This window comes from Balaenoptera acutorostrata, chromosome 20 (assembly GCF_949987535.1).
Source record: "Balaenoptera acutorostrata chromosome 20, mBalAcu1.1, whole genome shotgun sequence".
NCBI lineage: Eukaryota > Metazoa > Chordata > Mammalia > Artiodactyla > Balaenopteridae > Balaenoptera > Balaenoptera acutorostrata.
Genome location: NC_080083.1, coordinates 22,551,086 through 22,569,435, shown reverse-complemented (window position 1 = coordinate 22,569,435; position 18,350 = coordinate 22,551,086). Strand labels below are relative to the sequence as shown.

Below are 18,350 nucleotides of genomic sequence, written 5' to 3'. Positions count from 1 at the left end.
AGCAGGTTGTAGAGAGAGAAAAGCACACTTTCTAGAAAGAGATTGTAGATGCTGAACAGATAAATCTTTCCCCAGAATAGGGTTTCTTAACTATAGTTCTCATTTCTGCAGTCAAATTCCCATCATTTCTTCAAAAGATTGTGAATCTTATTCTTCTCCCAAAGGGATATTTCACATTCATTAAAGTGAGTGTAAATGTTTCTCTTAAGGAATTATTATTTTTAAGTTTTTGTATTCTATTATTACTGTCTTTTAAAATGTAATATCTTACAGATACTGTATTAGTCACAATGAAGTAACTTGCAAGGAGGTAGGCCACAGCTAATGTTTTTCACCTGAATTTAGATTAGTCATCCATTCATATTATGAATACATTTCCCACAGTGATCACTGAGCCACCTAAGCAGCTTGGGTTGCTAAGATGTGCAGATCATCTCAGTTTTTGTGTTCATCCTTTGCTCTGATTTATCCACCCTAAGTCTGCCACCCTATTTCTGATTGGCAGTGAAATGGCGTGGAATGATAACTTCATATTCCACTTATTATTATTTTTTTGGATCTCAGTTCCTTGACCAGGGATTGAACTCAGGCCACGGCAGTGAAAGCCCGGAATCCTAACCACTAGGCCACCAGGGAACTCCCTCAGATTCCACTTACTGAACATTTACTATACGTCAGACACTGTTCTAAACTCTTCATATGTATTTTCATTCGGTCCTTACAAGAAACCACTAAAGTGGTTGACATTATCTGTGTTCTATGATAAGAATACTGAGGCACAGAGCAATTGAGTAATTTGCCCAAGACAAACAGCAAGTTTGTCGGGGAGCTGGTTTATGCATCTGGGAGTGTGGCTCCTGACCCCTGCCCCTGTTTTCAAGAAATCAGCAAGCTTATTTATTTTATTTATTTATTTTTGGCTGTGTTGAGTCTTCGTTGCTGCGCCTGGGCTTTCTCTAGTTGTGCTGAGCGGGAGCTACTCTTCGTTGTGGTGCGTGGGCTTCTCATTGCGGTGGCTTCTCTTGTTGCGGAGCACGGGCTCTAGGCGTGCGGGCTTCAGTAGTTGTGGCTCGCGGGCCCTAGAGCGCAGGCTCAGCAGTTGTGGTGCACAGGCTTAGTTGCTCCGTGGCATGTGGGATCTCCGCGGACACGGGCTCAAACCCGTGTCCGCTGCATTGGCAGGCGGATTCTTAACCACTGCGCCACCAGGGAAGCCCAAGAAGTCAGCAAGCTTTTATGAGACTGACGCGCTGCCTGCTTCGCTAAGAGGGCAGACAGCAAGCTTTTAGAAATACGTGGGAATCCTGTGCCAAAGGGAAGCTGCCTCCCCACCCCCGGCGCACATACACAGAGCCTTTCTCTCCATTAAAAACTTGTTTGGATTAAAATGATTGTTTCTTTCTGTTATAATAAAGATGCTTTCTATATAAGAAGGTTTTACCTGTTAAGCCATTCACAGTTTAGTGTGAATCACTGAATTTCCAGGCCTGCTCTTATGGTTACACCATTCTTTGATTCCAAAGACCCTAAACCTCATAATTAGCTTTGAAACCTGGTCCAGTGTATTCAGTCCATTTGCTCTTGACAGTTCTCTTTCTCCCGGATTCAGGTGCCTGTCACCTTCTTTCCTTAGAGACTACATTTTTCCCCTATAATAAAAACAAAAGGGACTTCCCTGGCAGTCCAGGGGTTAAGACTTCGCCTTCCAGTGCAGGGGATGCGTGTTCGGTGCTTGGTCGGGGAGCTAAGATCCCACATTACCTCACGGCCAAAAAACCAAAACATAAATCAGAAGCAATATTGTAACAAATTCAATAAAGACTTTAAAATGGTCCACATCAAAAAGAATCTTGGGCTTCCCTGGTGGCGCAGTGGTTAAGAATCCGCCTGCCAATGCAGGGAACACGGGTTCGAGCCCTGGTCCGGGAAGATCCCACATGCAGCGGAGCAGCTAAGCCCGTGTGCCACAGCTACTGAGCCAGCGCTCTAGACCCCGCAAGCCACAACTACTGAAGCCCGCGCGCCTAGAGCCTGTGCTCAGCAACAAGAGAAGCCACCGCAATGAGAAGCCCACGCATCGCAACGAAGAGTAGCCCCTGCTCACCGCAACTAGAGAAAGCCCGCGCGCAGCAACAAAGACCCAGTGCAGCCAAAAATAAATAAATAAATAAATTTATTTTTTAAAAAAATCTTAAAAACAAAAACAGAACCTTCTTATGGAAGAAAATTTGGAAAATACAGAAAGGACAAAGGAAATTCATGTTACCTGCTACTAGGAATTGAATATTATTACTACTACTAATATATATTTTCTTGCAGAACTTTTTGTGTGTATATTTTATAAAGATATATTCATATATGTTTGAATCCCTTTTTCCAGTTAACTTTATATTATAAGCATTTTAATACCATTAAATATTTTAAAGACATCTTAATGACTTTATAATATTCAATTATGGAATATTTATTCTTAGACGTTTAGGTTATTTCTGATTGTTTTCATTTCTCTTTAAGGAATGCTGCAGTGAACATATTTGTATAGAAATCCATGTTCTAGGTTTTGCTTGTATCTTTAGGTTCTAAGGAGTAGAAGGGTAATTCCTGGGTCAAAGGCAAAAACTTAAAAAAAAAATTTTTTTTATTGCAGTATAGTTGTTTTACAATGTCGTGTTAGTTTCTGGTGTATAGCAAAGTGATTCAGTTATATATGTACTTTCAGGGGTTCGTGATGGGTTGTACTGATTTACATCCCCCCTACCCCCACCTGAGGCTCATGTCATTTACCTTTGCTGATATGGAGAGTTCAACAACAGTGACACTTTACTGAGGCCCTGCAGTGTGCTAGGCACTGGGCTAAGTATCTAATGTTTATTTTCTCATTTAATCATAGCCTTGAAGAGTCTGTATGTTTATTAATCATTTGTATTTCTGTTTTTATCCTTTGTCCAGTTTTTCCTTTGGGTTTAATTTTTCTTTACAGTTTGTGTGAATTCTACATATTATGATTATATACCATATTTCCTATTTTTTGTAGCTCTCCCCGTTTGCTCACCTGTTGGTATTAACGATCTTCATTGGTCATATGTAAGTTTTACTTTTCATGTGATCTAATAACACCTTTTTCTTAGGAGTGTTTTTCATTGTGTTTATGCTTAGGCATTCCCTCCTGGATCCCAGGGTGAGCTGTTTGCTGATATTTTCTCTTGCTTTTTTCTGATTTCTTACGTTTGGTCTGCTTGGAACTTTATTTTCGTATATCATTCAGTGGTCTCTACTCTCCAGTCCTACGGCTTTGTGAGCCCAGATTTTTTTTCTTCCCACATAGACTGTTAACACCAACAGCCTCTTGACCCCCCGTCTGATTTAATTAGTTCTGTGCATCGTTGCCAGATTGCACCTTCCTAAAATACCACTTAGAAAATGCTATTCCTTGTCGCCTACAGCGTAAAAGCCACACTCGAACCTGCCACTCAAGGCCTGCAGTGATTTGTCACCCTGCTACCTTTCTCTCCTCACCACCTGGTTTGGTGTGCACGTTCTTTGTGCTGTCCTGCCGGCCCCCGAGGTCCCAGGACACACTCCCTCCTCCTCCCGCTTGTGTCTCTTAATTCTGCTCACCCCTGCCCTGCCTGCATCCTTTCTTGTTGCAGGGTCCGTAGTCCTTGGTACACACCAGCCTTTCCAGAGAGCCTTTAATGGTTCCCCACCCCCGACTGAGGTGTGGCTCTTTTGTCCTTGAACCCCTGTTTTATTTGTTCCTCTCTAACAGTACTTATTACAGTTCACAAAAACACTTATTCGGGTTTTTTTCTTGCTAAGAATGTTTCATTTATTAGTCAAAGTACAATAGTATGCGTATGTTTACTGTAATCCTGTGTTTGGTATTATCGAGTTAGATGACTTGGAGAGATTTTAGTAAAAATGTATGGTATTATACTCATACATTTGCAATAATATATTTTGATTCCAATTGAATCCTGCCTTACTTACTATATAGCATTTTTGTAGCAGAAGTTTTATTTGCAAAACAATTTAAGTCTTTTCCCAGTTGATGTCAGCCTTCTCTGGGCTAGAGAACCGACTCGGGATCCTTGAGCACCTGTTCTGCCCCAGCTCACAGACAGTGTGACCTTGAAGAAATCTTCTCTCTGGGCCTTAGTTTCCTTCTTTTTTTTTTTTTTTTTTAAATTTTATTTATTTATTTATTTATTTATTTATTTATTTATTTATGGCTGTGCTGGGTCTTCGGTTCGTGCGAGGGCTTTCTCTAGTTGCGGCAAGTGGGGGCCACTCTTCATCGCGGTGCGGGGACCGCTCTTCATCGCGGTGCGCGGGCCTTTCACTATCGCGGCCCCTCCCGTTGCGGGGCACAGGCTCCAGACGCGCAGGCTCAGCAGCTGTGGCTCACGGGCCCAGCTGCTCCGTGGCATGTGGGATCTTCCCAGACCAGGGCTCGAACCCGTGTCTCCTGCATTAGCAGGCAGATTCTCAACCACTGCGCCACCAGGGAAGCCCAGTTTCCTTCTTTATAAAGTGAAAATAATCCTTCTCGCTCATTAGATTCTTGAGAATGAAATGTTCTTTATAATTTTTTTGTTTCTGAGAAGGACTGTTTTAATGATATCTGTACAAATAGGTAAATAAACAAAATTTACATTTCCCATGTGTACATATTATGTCATTGTTCCTTTCCCTGCAACGCAGACATACCCATTTCTGTGCAAACCTGAGAAGAGTTGGCTGTAGGTCTCCTGTCTGAAATGCCTTTAAAGGCCTTCAGCTTATGAGTCTGTTGCTTGTAAGCAATTTGCTGGTAAGATTATTTTTGCAAACAATCCCTATAAGATGAATGAACAAAGGCTTCTTGCCTCTTTTACTAAAATCTCTCCAAGTCATCTAACTCTAATATACAGATCTTCATCGACTTACAGTGGGGTTACATCTCGATAAACCTATTGCAGTTTAAAAATAACGTAAGTCGAAAATGCATTTAATACACTTGAGCTACTGACATCACTGCCTGAACCTCGCCCACCTTAACCGTGCTCAGAACACTCACACTAGCCTGCAGTTGGGCAGAATCATCCAACACAAAGCCTATTTCATAATAAAGTGTTGAGTGTCTCATGTCATTGATCGAATACTGTACTGAGAGTGAACAACGGGAGGGCTGTCTGGGCACAGAGTGGTTGTCAGTGTGTCGGTTGTCCAGCCCCGTGATCGTGTGGCTGACCGGGGGCTGCGCTGCCCAGCATCCCAAGAGGGGATCTGCCGCACATCCCCGGCCCGGGCAGAGAGAGGTCACAGCTCAAAACTGGAAGTACACTTTCTACTAAGTGCACATTGCTTTCGCACCATCGTAAAGTGGAAACATCCTGAGTCGAGCCGTTGTAAGTCGGGGACCGTCCGCACTTTGCTCTGTTCCCACGGCACTCTGTACACGGCAGTTCACCGGCCGTGCGGACCCTAATCCTCTCCGCGCGAGGATGTCGCACCGCCTGAGAGCCGGCTCCACAGTTTGTTCTTCGCTCCTGGCCACGTTGGAAAAGCCCTAGAAATAAGGAGAGTCCAGCTCTGGGACTTGTCATGCCCAGTCCTTTACTTAGAGAGTTTTGGAGGTCTTTTAACTTAGGATGAACCCTGGGAAAAGATCTTTCAAGAACACTCTTGTATTTCAATTGCTCCCAAGAGTGTACACCACAAACTTGTTCATACTGTTGGTTTTCTCCTGCCCATCTTGGCTGTGATAACCATACCGGGTTTGGTTTCTGGTGGCCCTTCTACGAATTATTAGTTACTGTGGAAACATGGAGTGTTCAGACAGGGCTCAGTGATGACCAGTTCTCATTGTAGGTCAGCTTTTTTGGAATGCTCTCAGGATTTGTTTGGTTTAAGAAGAAGACAGTTCTGGAATGGCTCCTGTACGTGCATTAACAAGGCATAATAGTCCTTGGTTCCCTTTTGTTATTTTTAGTGTTGGTATTAAGTGTCACAGCAAAAAAGGATATTTAGATAAAGGGCATTGCCTGAGTGTACTTCGAGTTCCAGGTGCTGGGAAGCAGGGCATTTGTAATGGGAAGCTGTTACTAACTACCCTGGAAACGAGGTCTTGAATGAGCCAACCACACCTTGTGTTTTATCCATTGTCTTCCTCTGGGGAGCAGAACACTTTATAAACATTAACTCTTTTACCCTCTGGGCACATCCACTTAAAAGGTAAATAAGACTGAAGGCTCTTTCTTCTCCAATATAGATGAGGAAACGTCAGCCCAGAGAGGGAAATTACTGGATCCGAAGAAGGGGAGGCGTTCGTGGCCTGGGGTGTTTGGAGTCCGCACCTTAGACCTGGCAGCCTGGTGGCCACAGGAGCTGCCCCTTTCTGCTTCCCGGAGGCGGGCGAGGGCTGGGCCTTCTGTCGCGCGTGGGATGTGAAAGGCTGCAGGGAGGAGCAGCTGTCCTTCAGCGCTCCGTGCTCCTCTACAAGAAGGGAGAGATCAATACACATTTTCTCCTACGGCGCTGGCGGCGCTCGGCCTCCTCGTCCTCGCCTGCCTCTCCATCCTGCAGGGGAGGCGCAGCCGCGCCGCAGAACGGAGTCACCAGCTTCCGGGGCAGAAGCGCAGACCTCTCGTTTTGCAAGGAGCAGCCAGGCTTTTAAAAACCAGTCCCATAACTGGCCGAGGTCATCAGATTGCTGACTTCAGTGACTAGCTGGTGAACCGAGGCGCGTGGGTGGGGAGGTGGCCAGTTGCAGACACCCGGAAGCTGATGGCTCCTGGGCAGTCCTCGTGGGGTTAGTTGCCCTGGCAGGTGTCTGGGAGAAACCTTTTTTCCAAATTTCTCTCTGATTTACGGAGGAGAGGAGGAAGTTCTTTGAAGGAAACCATTAAAAACCAAGAAAGAGTGACAGAGGGAGGGCATCAGTTTGCATTCTGTCAATTAATGTAAGTGAACTGTCCAAACAAGATCCCTATCTCAGGGAGGATTTTATTTTTTAATCAGAAAATGTGGTGTTGGTACCTATAACTTTGTAGCTTCCTGCCATTGAACAGTTAAGTGTTGGGCATGAATAACAGAATCTGCTGCCATGATTAACAAAGGTAGTTGAGGTGGCAGAATCGCCCTGCAGGGCCTGGTGCCCTCAGTGGCCAGTTTATTGGAGTTGGACGCAGTGCCGAGGTGGGACGTGGGCCCTCCGGCCATAGGCGGCTTTTGCACCCAGGAGATCGGCAGGGCTGAGAGCGTGGATGAGTTGGCCAGGGGAGGGGTAGAGAGAGAAGGGAGGAGGGCCTAGAACAGAACCCAGGAGAAGGGCTATGGGAGGAAGATAAAAAAGACCAAGAGGGCGGTCGCACCCTGGGGGGAGCGTGTGGATGGTGGTCTTTGTGTCCTGCAGGCTGGTGTTTGTGTGCTCAGTAGTTGCCGCTTGTATGTTCGGATTAGGACTGGGTGTTTTTTGGTAAAGTAAGTAATGGAATGCCTTGCTGAAACTCTGTGGGTTGACGACAGATACCCTTGTTAATTTCTGTGTGTTTTGATCCCCTCAGAGTAGCCTTAAACTGGAGCTGAGAGAAGCATCATACGCCCGCCCCTGCCCGGCCCTGGGTCGTTGGGCAGCGGTCCTGATAGGGATACAAATGTAACTCAGTGTCAGCCTCCCCTTCCGTGGGGGTTGAAGGAAGTGATTCACGTCTAAGCAGTGAAGCATCCCCTGGCTTTTAACAGGAGCTGTTAGAGGGGCTGCTGTTTGGACAAGGAGCTTCATCTTCCTGAAGCCAGCAGTCACAAAGCCGTAAACACAACACCGGCCAACTCTATTGCCAGCATCGCGGGGGCTTGTGGCGTTAATATTAAACATCGCCAGCAAGGCAGAGAGCTCCGCAGCCCAGCCACAGAATAAAAATAAATAAAAGTAAAGAGAAGACCCCGCTAAAAGCGGTGAGATGATTTGTCGTCTTTCCTTTGTAAGGCCATTTGTCTTCTCTCGCGTCAAATCTGTTATAAAACAGTCAAACTGTGAAAGTGGAAATCATCCCAGGAATATGGAATATTAATGCACAGGAGAGGAGGCGACATCCCTTTTGTCAACAGTCCCTCCCACCCACCTCCACTTTTTTGCAAGTCCCACCAAGGTAAATTATTTTTCTTTAAAAGAATTTGAAAGGCTTGAAACTAGTGGTAGAGATGATGGAAGTTTCAAGTGTTTTTCTTCCTTGTGTAAGTGGAGTGAATTTGTAACTGGCTTGGGAGCAAGGAGGGAGCGCAAGTGGGAAGAAAACCTTTACAGATTCACCCCTCGCTCCCTCTCACCTCTCCTTCCTCCTCCCAGCCGTTCAGTTCCTTTGTTTGGGGCCTGAACCTGCGTCTTTGAACATTTATAAATCTTGAGTCTGTCTGATCTTTAGGAGACGGGCCAGAGGCCGTGTCATCATCTGTAATTTAAAGCTGTAGGGCTAAAAGCATTTGCAGAGGTTTGAAGGACCTGGTTCTGACCTGACCAAAGGAGCGAAATGGAACAGACCTTCCCGAGTCTCCTTCAAGCACTGGGGAGGATGGCGAGGAGAGCAGACACTCTAGGTAATTTATGGCCACAGTTTGCTGGGAGCCTTGGTAGTTAGTTGCCTGGTCCACTGAGAAATGCGTCGTGTGCTGCCACCTTGTGGCAGATTTGGGCAGCTGCGGTGGGCTGCCTTGGAGCTTGTGAAGAGTTGAGCCTGGTTCTGATGGGAGATTTGCTTTGGGTCCAGATTTAGGTAATTAGTGATAGGTGAGGGCATTCTCTGAGTCACTATTACTTTGCTAACTTGATCCTGTTAAGAAATAAGACCTCAGTAAGAGAAGGTCGCTTTCTTCTCTTTTCACGTTTCTTGGTTGTGTGTGTGTGTGTGTGTGTGTGTTATTTTTTGGTATGCAGTTGTGCCGGCGTTTCGGGAGAGAAGCCCGAGACCCACTTTTTGTTAAGTGCTGGCCTTTCGGCTGCATTCAAAAATTCTGAGTCTTCTACTCGTTTTGTTTTACGTCATCCTACGTGATGCTCCCTCCCTTACAGGACGTACTTCTGTCCCTTCGCCCGCATTGTCTTCCTCACAACGCAGGCTCCCTGAGAGATGAAGGCCCGGAGTGTGGGCCCTGCCTCTGATCCCGCTGCTGTGATGTGCACGTGGGCCCCAGGAGTGCAGGGCAGCCTCCTGCCATCTGGACCAATATAGTTCCCCTCTTAGGTCATAGAAACAGTTCTCAGGCGTCTTTCTCTCGCCTGTAAAGTCTCTGATACAGAGTAGAGTAGATTGGGGTCAGAGGAGGCAGAAGGAATGAAAGGTTAAGGGAGGTGCCGTCGAGTCTCTAGTATTTGGGGAGCAGACCTCAAAGCAGCCAGAAGGTTAGGTTGGGAGGACCCCTTGGTTTGGTGCCAAGTGATGACTGGCAAGATATCTTTTTCAGCTGGCACTTGGGATGCACTGGGCACGCTGGCAGGCAGAACAGAGAGACTGGAAGCTCTGTGAGGGCAGAAAAGGACGGGCTGAGAACAGAGGAGGTGGTAGAGCTCGCCCCGCGCACCTGGGCCGCCTGGACTGTCCAGACACGTTGGTGTGGGCTCGGAGAGCGAGGGCCTGCCCGTCAGCTCTTCGGCAACCTGGAGGGCTCCGAGGGGTTCCGCCAGGCCAGCAGGAGGACTCCAGCTCTGTCATGGCGGGAATGGAGTGAACTGTTTCTTTTCACCCAGAAGAGACCAGATTTAGTCAGGGGAAGGCAGCAGTGGTTGAAATGCTGCCACGGGGAGGAGCAAGGAGCTGTCCCTCCTGGCTCCGGAGGACTGGACTGTGGGAGGGTCCCACAGCAGCAGAGGGGCGCCCGGCGAGAGGGAGAACGTTGCCACCTCTCCGAGTGGAGTGGGCTGTCCAGACGGAGTTACCTGATACGTTCACCTTCCCCACGCAGGTTCCGCCGCGTTGTTCTTGTCTCTGTAATCCTACGAAAACCTAGCAGAGCAAATAGGCGTTCCTGTGTGTTTTATGAATTTATTATACCTTTGTGTTATACTTTGAGGGCAGGGACCATCCTCACCTAATACACATTTATAAGCTTCTACAGCACTAATAAGTAAAATGTTTTCCAAACACAAACGTGAAAAACATGCATCAGTAACATTGCCAATGATTTTTAAAAGTACATCTGCAGTCAGCAACCACAGTGGTCGGTGTGAGTTTCTGTTCTTGCTGTGTCTGTACTGACAGGGATTCGGGTTTTGTCGAGGTTCTGCTGGACACGAGTGCTGCTGGAATTGGAGCCCTTAGTCTCACTTTGCCTTTGTGCGTTTCGTCACCCTTGGATTCTCAAATGTATGTCTAAGACATCAAGTTCCGCAGAAGCACGCGGCACAGGGCCCTCGGGTGTGCAGGGAAGGGGAGGGGATTATGGGGGAGGGAGGGCCCCCCCGCACACTCTGGGATGCGTCTTGTATATTTAGGGAGGACAACCCCCCGTCCCCCCCAGTGAAGCAACTAATGAACAATCTCAAATTAATTAAGGACAAATTCTGTGTATAGTTTTAATCAGGAAAGCAGCGATATTGTTTCTAGGGGCACACGCTGAAATCCCTGCATATTGTACTTGCTCGGAGAATGGGATGTACTTTTGGAGGCTGTGCAGGTTTCTTTGGGGAGCGGTGGCCTGGCTGCTTTCTCCCTGCTGTCTGCTCGCCTTTGGCCCCAGGGCCAGGGGGGTGCAGCTTGGGGGTGTCCGGGCCGGAGGAGGAGGAGGAGGAGTGGGGTGTCTGGGGCGAGGCCTGGGCGGCTCCTTCAGTCCCAGGTGCCGTGAGCTCCTGACCGAGTCAGCCGCGCCCCCGCACAGATCCTCTGCAGGGTTCAGGTGCTCCTTTGTACTGTTTGCCCCAATGATGGCGTGGAAGCCCCTGGTCTGTGTCGCGGTCAGTGAGGAGTGCGCGTGGCTGCATGGCAGCATGACTCACGTCCACCCGCGTCTCATTTAGGGCTGCTTCAAACCTCGCCCGCCACTCAAGTGATGGCATCTCACAGCCAGCTCGACCGGGCGCGCTTAAGTCTCTTCACAAGAGTCACATAATAAATAAGCCGAATCCCAGTACACACACACACACACACACACACACACACACACACACACACACACACACACACACACACACACACACACACACTCTGTCTTTATGGAAAATGGCTACTAATCCATGATCATTTTTTTCCAGAAACAGGTTTTATGATAATATAGTAAAAATATTAAATTAGAAAATGCCTCACTAAGGGTTATAAAACCTTACTACATTAGAGATAGGTAATTATCCCCTCTATAGCCTAAATGACAGTTTAAAAGAAATAAAAATGTTAGTGCTCATTACTTGCTTTTGTAGTTGCAATAAAGGGTAAGTTAAATTTTAATTCAAGGAAGAGCCCCTGCTATCAACCTTCTACCTTAGATCCAAGTCCTGTTAATTACTCTGCAGGTTATTCTCCTGCATGATACCCACATTAATATATTTTCTACAATGGACATTCCCACTGGCCATTGAGGCCAGGAGTGTGGGGGGAGGGTGACAGAGGGGGGAAGGCATTTCAGCTCAGTGATTCAAATCTTGATTCTTAATGTGATAGGGAGCAGGAATTATATATTTTAAAAAAACCAACTTCATTATGCATGGCCTTAAGGGGACCTCAAGTATTAAACTATACACTTACCCTGGAGAATCGGATGGAGATGAGGTTAACCTGAAGGACTGATAGCTCGGCTTCTCTGGGCGGCTCAGTCCCGCTTAGGAAGGATGCTGCAGGGGAAGGCGCTTTGTGCAGCAGAAGGCAGCCCGACCCTCTGTCCCATGGCGGCTTTTCATCCCCTAGTTCTGTTTTTAGTTTTGTGTTCCTGCCTTGGGATGGGATAGGGATATGGACGCAGCCTGTTTCTTTCCAGTGCCTTCCCTGGCCCTGAGCACTGGCCCCAGGTCTAGCATCTGCCTGGGTCTGGGGCAACGCTCAGGACGCCCTCCGCCTCAGTCTTCCTCCTGGGCCGTGCAGAGATCTTCCCACTGGAAAGGAGACACAGGGAGGTGGCAGGAATCAGATTTCCAGCTCTTTCCTGAGAGGCTCTCAGCAGCCCTGCCTGAGAGCCTGCCCGAGCCGGAGCTGCCAGTCCTCCTTCTCCCTCGCCTTTCGCGGTCGTCCTCTCCAGACACGAAGCCCCTCCTTACCCTGACATGGGACGTTACTCTGGAGTGGGGAACCTCACAAAAGGACCGGTCAAAATACGGTGTAGGGATTGCGACCGGCCGTGACCCAGGACTGGGTAACAGAGCCCTGCCAGTCAGGTGGCTTCCAGGTCTTTATTCTCAGCAAAATTGCAGGAGAACCTAATTGAGTTGTCAGCTGGTAGATCATTAAAACTAAGTTTTGGTGGTAGATCACTCTGTGATTGGGGGGTGGTTAATTCAGAAGGAATTAAAAGAATTGAGTATCATTGCTATAACAAAACTCTCCCATTCCCACATCTACTTGTTTGTGTGGCAAGGTTTCTCATCACTTCTGTCTACAAAAACTAAAAAATAGGAATAGACTTGGTGCTGAACCCTCTTTCATTCTAGCAATAAATTATATTCATCCATGGAATGGGAATGGAGGGGAAAGCCTCGTCCACATCATTGAGAGATAATTTCCAGTAACATTTTACATATTTATATATATTAAAATTTTACCAAAATTATACTACATTTTATTATATTGTTATGGTATATATCAGTTGTATCCTAATAATAATTGTAATGATAACACAATCCAGAAGTAATTTTTAAAAATTACTTAGAGCCTTATGGTCCCAAGGAATTAAAATATTTCAACTTTTCAAATTTCAAAAAGTGTTTCAATTTGCATACTTATTTTTGTGGCCAAGAAGTATGATAGTGTGATCAATAAAAGACTTTCAAGCATAAAACAATTATATTAGGACAAAAATCTGTAGGGAAAAATCAAATGGAAATACAAGTTTAAAAAGAGAAAGATGCTGTAAAATTTCCAAATTAAAGAGTTTGTTTATGTGTTGTTTAAGTGAGTGATGATGGGTATCAGATCAGTATGGCATATAGATTCCATTGGGCGTATTACAAAAGGGATGTAAGAGTTATTTTAAAAGTTGGTATTCACAGATTTGTGGTAATTATATCCTTTGTGACTATTAACTTCATCAAGAAAAATTTTATATGTCAACTTAAAAATGTGTGCAGGGGCTGCGGGATTTTGTAGAGTTCTGTTAGGGGGTACACAGAGAGGCTCGAGGACCAGCCCCTGGACCCCACCCTTCGTGGCCGTGGTTTTCCCAGCTCTGTCCCCGGCGGGTCCTCCGCAGGGAAAAAGAAGGGCTGGGGCTGAGCTAAGCAGCCGGAGTCTGGGGGTCTTCATCCTGGTGATACTCCTGGACCCCAGGAAGGTCTGCTTTGTCCATCTCTAGAGTCCTTAGAGTTGGGGCTCAGGGGGATGGAGGCGGGGGAAGAGGAGACGGGAACAGAAAAGTCGTTTAGGAGGCTGTCACCGCATTCTGGGTAAGAGATGGTAAGATCTGAAATAATGGAGCCTGGAGGAGCAGGGAAGTTTGAGATACTTTGAAGGTAAAAACGGTCACTGATTGGTGGTCATGGGTGAGGAAGACTTAAAGTTGAAATTGCTTGGGGATTCTTAGATTGGAATAATCCCTTACTCATATTTTCTCTCTTTTCTGCAAAAATATTTTAAGAGCCCAGACCACTCCGCTTTCCAAGTTGCTTTGCCATGAACAGCTGCATGTTTGTCAGCTTTGCCCACCTGAGTGTGAAATGATGTTCTATCAAAACATGGGTTTCAGCATTTCCCTCTCTGCTCCTGACACGTGAACCCTGCTGCGGGCAGTAACTGCCGCGTTAGCCCAGGCGGTTTGCTGATGTCACCGCGCGGAGAGGAAGCATTTGCTCGGTGGTAATGATGGGGTCTGGTGCAGGCGAGCACGGCGAGGCTGGGAAGGGATGACTGTGAAGGGCTAGATGGCCTGGTGCCTCTGCAGCCCCCTCTCATCAGATGTCGCAGCCTTAAAGCCACACTGTCCTCTTTGTCATGGCGACGCTCCCCTTAACACCATTTAATTTCTTTGTGGAACTGGCGAGAGAGACTTGTACTTATTGGCAAGTAGGCAGGCCATCGCGTGATAAAGTGACGCCTGGGCAGGGCATCGCTGTCCTTTGTGTGATGGAGCTGGTGATTTGGCAGCCACTGCCTCTGGAAGGGAGGCTGCCTGCCTCTCATTCGCACGTGGTCTGAAGCTGCCTTCCGCCTTTGTACGCGCGTGTCCGGGGCCCGGCCAAGGCCGAGCCAGGCAGATGTGTACAGCTCAGGAACAAAAGAGACCCTGGAGCTCCGGGTGAACCTGCATCCTTTGTTTATAGGTCCAGGGGCACCATGGTCGGCTGAGGGCACCAGCAAATTCTTGCAATAAAATTCCTATAATAATACAGGAGACCCACTGTTTTCTGGCTGCACTTTCCCTGCCTGCCACGTGGTCCCCAGCATGATAAGGTTTGTTTATACCCGTGGCTTCTGCGGTTCCTTCTTTAAGACTTTTCCCTTTCAAAAAGTTTTAATATGCTGTTCCTATTGCTGGGTTTTCTAATTATTATGTCTCTTTTGGTACACACCACTATAGTAAGGTGACTTCAAAAACAGACTTGTAAGTTTTTGTGTTGAAGTCTAGCAGGACCAAAAATAGCTGTTTGAAGGGTGGGGTTTTTTTTTGTCTTCTGTTTTGTTTTGAAAATCAGATTTGCTGCTGATGACTCTCAGATGATGAGAGCAGTTCTGTCAGGAAAAGCCTGTTTTCCTAACAAGGAGGGCAGGCTGTAGATCTTGAAAACACAAGCAGAGCAGGCACAGCTTTCTCCGAGGTCGTTTACTCGCTGGTCCATGGCCTTCGCCCAGGTGCCTTCCCTCCTTCCCCGAGGGCACGGGCGTGGTCCCCACCTCCCCGTGGGTTTGACCTGCTTGGACCCTCCTGGCTCCTGGCATCTCCGCAGGGAGACTCTGCCCTCCATCCAGGGAAGTGTTCTGGAGCTGCGGGCTCGGTGCCGGTGCTGGGAGGGCCTCGCCCACCCCCGACAGGTGCCTTTGGCCAGGTGGTGGTGGAAACAGAGGTGGCAAGTGGTCATTTACTTCATTTTCAGGGACGCAAGACCCTGGCATGTTAGGATTTTTTTTTTTAACGTCAGACCCAGCTTTAGAAATAAATTAGCCAATCGAATTATTTATTAGATGGAGAATAGCGGAAGGGCCGGGGCGTGGGGAAGAGCCTTGGTGCCCGAGCAGCTGCACGTGTGCTGGTAATTGGAATCTTGTTGCTGGGTCATTTTCATTGTTTTTCAAGTACTGCCAAGTCCAAGAAAATGTATGAAAACTGAATTATATCCCCTACATCCCATGTCTGATTGAATCCTCCTCCTCGTGCGGCAGTCTCATACATCCTATTAAAATATTCAATCTTGTTTTCTTACTTGAAGAGCCTGTGTGTAAAGGGCAAACTTATAGAAAACTCGCTCCCTGGAGACAGGGTATCCAGCCACGCTGGACTATTTACATATTCTGCTGTTTGGCCGCTTCTAGGTTCCTTCCCTCCTTCGTATTTGTGAATAAGAGCTGTGGGATGCATTTTTAATTATGTGGCTGTGTTTCCAATGGAAGAATCAGACTGGGGTATTTCCCAGCTTCTTGGTTCTTTTTTAACCTTGAAAAATTAACCAACGCGTTAACCAGTTTGTTTCGTTTGTCTTCCAGGACAGAGCTGTATCGATCTCTTTTTGGCCAACTCAGCCCCCCTGACGAAGGCCACAGGGACTGACGGCGCCCATCTCCCTCTGGCCCGAGGCCTGAGGCGGGACCTCCACACACCCAGCCCCAAATAGACGAACTCGGGAAATCCCGGGAACGTGTGCTGTTCAGAACACGGGCCTGACGAGTGCCCGGAAACCTGGAATCCAGCATCTGCGTCACCAGTGCGTCCGTGTGCAAAGGGCTTGCCCCCCACGGCCTTGAACCACCACAAATAAAGAGTGTTTTTACTGTTGCCACCGCTGCCACACTCGATTCCTTAAGCAGCACAGAGTGAGTGATGTGGCGTTCCCGCAGGGTGACAGGTTCTTTGGGAGGGTTTTCATTGTTTTCCCAGCCAAATGGCCTTCTTTCACAATATAAAATACTTCATGGAAGGAATAATCCTAGGGTAGATGCCGCTTTCGGGGTGAGTCACCTTTAGCGATTGATCGCGGCTGTGAGGAGCAGGGAGTCCCCCAAAACCTGTCAGCTCTGCCCCGGAGGCATTGTAGCTTGGAGGTATCTGCCTATTTGTTGATAAATACAAATCTCTGACTTCTTTTTTGTTTCCTCTTTTCACCCATAAAGATTCTTCCAGAGTCCTTTTCCATTCTCACCATTCCTAAATCACTTTATTGAGATTAGCTCTGGTGTAAATCTAGCAGGGGGAAATGATTCACTTGTTTTTCATCCAAAGGTCAAAAGCTGGAAATTAAATCCTCATAAGGGGGATTTATTGGCCTGCTGTGGTCAGTATGCAATGAGACGATCTTGCATAAGTAATGTGTGCGTGCCCGCACTCAAGGCCGACCATCTCCCGGGTCCTTTGCCCAAATCTGTATTTTAAGCTATGGAATTAAAGGAATGTTGCGTACAGGCAGCTGAGGGCAGTCGTAGTTAATAACTAGTCATTGTTTTTAGAGTCAGGTTTTGGTATTGTTTTAAAATGTCAAAACCAAGTGACTGATTTTTGTGCCCAGGAATCCCATGTGTCACTGACGTGGTGTCTGGGGACTGTGACACAGCGCCTAGAGGCTGGGCTCCAAACGAAGTGAGTCTGGGATGTAATCTGCATCACAGTTTAGTATTAACATCTGAGTGTGTCTGCTGGGCTCGGACAGGGCAAATGGAGGGAGGAGGATTTCTCCATCTCACATTAATTGGACCTTGGTACATCCTGATCTGTTTTTCTTGTCTTGGTAAGTTACCTCTTGGGCTTGATTGTCAGGGAAACGTTTAATTTTCAGTGTGTCTCCAGTTACCTAAAAGATCACTCAACAGAAATAGAAGATTTCCCCCACAGTCACTCCCTTCACCGTGATCACTTTTTAAAACATAGACCATCCAACCCCATCCATCTAGCCTGAGGATCCCGGATAAACCCACGTTAGAACAGCAAGTAAGTAACCTCTTAACCCGGCACTTCCCGTGAGCATGATGCAGACCCATGATTCCTAAAGAGATGGAACCTTTGTCACAGTCACTCTCTACCTGATGAAGAAAAAAATTTAAGGCAGGTACTTCAAAATATTTGGAGTCCATCATGTTTAATTAAAATGAATTAAAATCAGGAGAGATGAGAAAGAACGGATAGAATTTTCAGTAAAGGGAGGCTTGCATTTTAAAATTCAGAGGACCACCCTCCTTCCAGCCAAGAATAAATTGGAAACTATTTTAATTGACACGGATACTGCAATTCAACTGTTACTAGAAAGACAGATTAGTTGATTGATTTGCATTTTAATAAAACGAATACTTTACATTTTGGTGGCTAATGCTGATTTTGAAATGAGTTGAGAACTGTTATCAAGAGTTTCAATCCAGGGCCCTTTTTCAGTGTTGACTGAAGCATTCCTCCCTTTTGTGCGGAGTTGGCTTATTTTCTTTTTGTCCAGTTGACTCCTTCACGCATGACCCTCCTAAACCACAGCCCCTGAAGACACCATCAGAGCAGTGAGGAAACCACAGGGCCCACCCAACCCAGGTTTGCACCCGGGGCCAGAAGCAGGCCATGGGCTTTGCCCTTCGGGATAGAGAAGTTAAGGCTGGTTTCTCGTCTTAGTTTATTTTACGTCAAATATTAATTACAGAAAAGTGGAAGGAACAAATGGAAATAAGACTCGGCTGTAATCCCACCACTCAGAAAGATCCCCTTCTCGTAGCTAACCTGTATTCCTTCGTAGCCCTCTTAAGTATAGATGCTGTGATACCCAGTAGACTCCTCTCTGGGGGGAGGGCCCAGGGAGCAGTGCAGGTGAAGACTTCGTTTATTCCCTGGACCGTTAGAAATGTTACCCTTTTAAAAACAGTAAAAACAAAGTGCCCGTGCAGCATGTCCCCCTCCACATAACACACGTATACCACCCGTTGAGAACCAGAGGTACGTTGTATTCTGCATTTTAATATTAATAGTAGAGGGGAAGGTTGTTTCCACGTTTTTGCAGATCTCAATGAAGTATTTTAACTGCTAACTAATTCCATTGGGGGCATGTCTCTTTAGCACTG

At 46.8% G+C, this 18,350-nt stretch overlaps 1 protein-coding gene across 2 annotated transcripts in view; it reads left to right on the top strand.

The window, feature by feature from the left end:
- Positions 1-16,098, top strand: part of AATF (apoptosis antagonizing transcription factor) — a 104,793-nt gene extending 88,695 nt beyond the window's left edge. Inside the window, exons 12-13 of one of the 2 annotated variants that reach the window (XM_057535467.1) lie at positions 3,035-3,084; positions 15,810-16,098. In XM_057535467.1, coding sequence (XP_057391450.1) covers positions 3,035-3,065 — 31 coding nt within the window. In that variant the 3' untranslated portion in view covers positions 3,066-3,084; positions 15,810-16,098. The remainder of the gene's footprint in view (positions 1-3,034; positions 3,085-15,809) is intronic. The other variant, XM_057535466.1, reaches the window with a different exon arrangement.
- Positions 16,099-18,350: the final 2,252 nt, after the last annotated feature.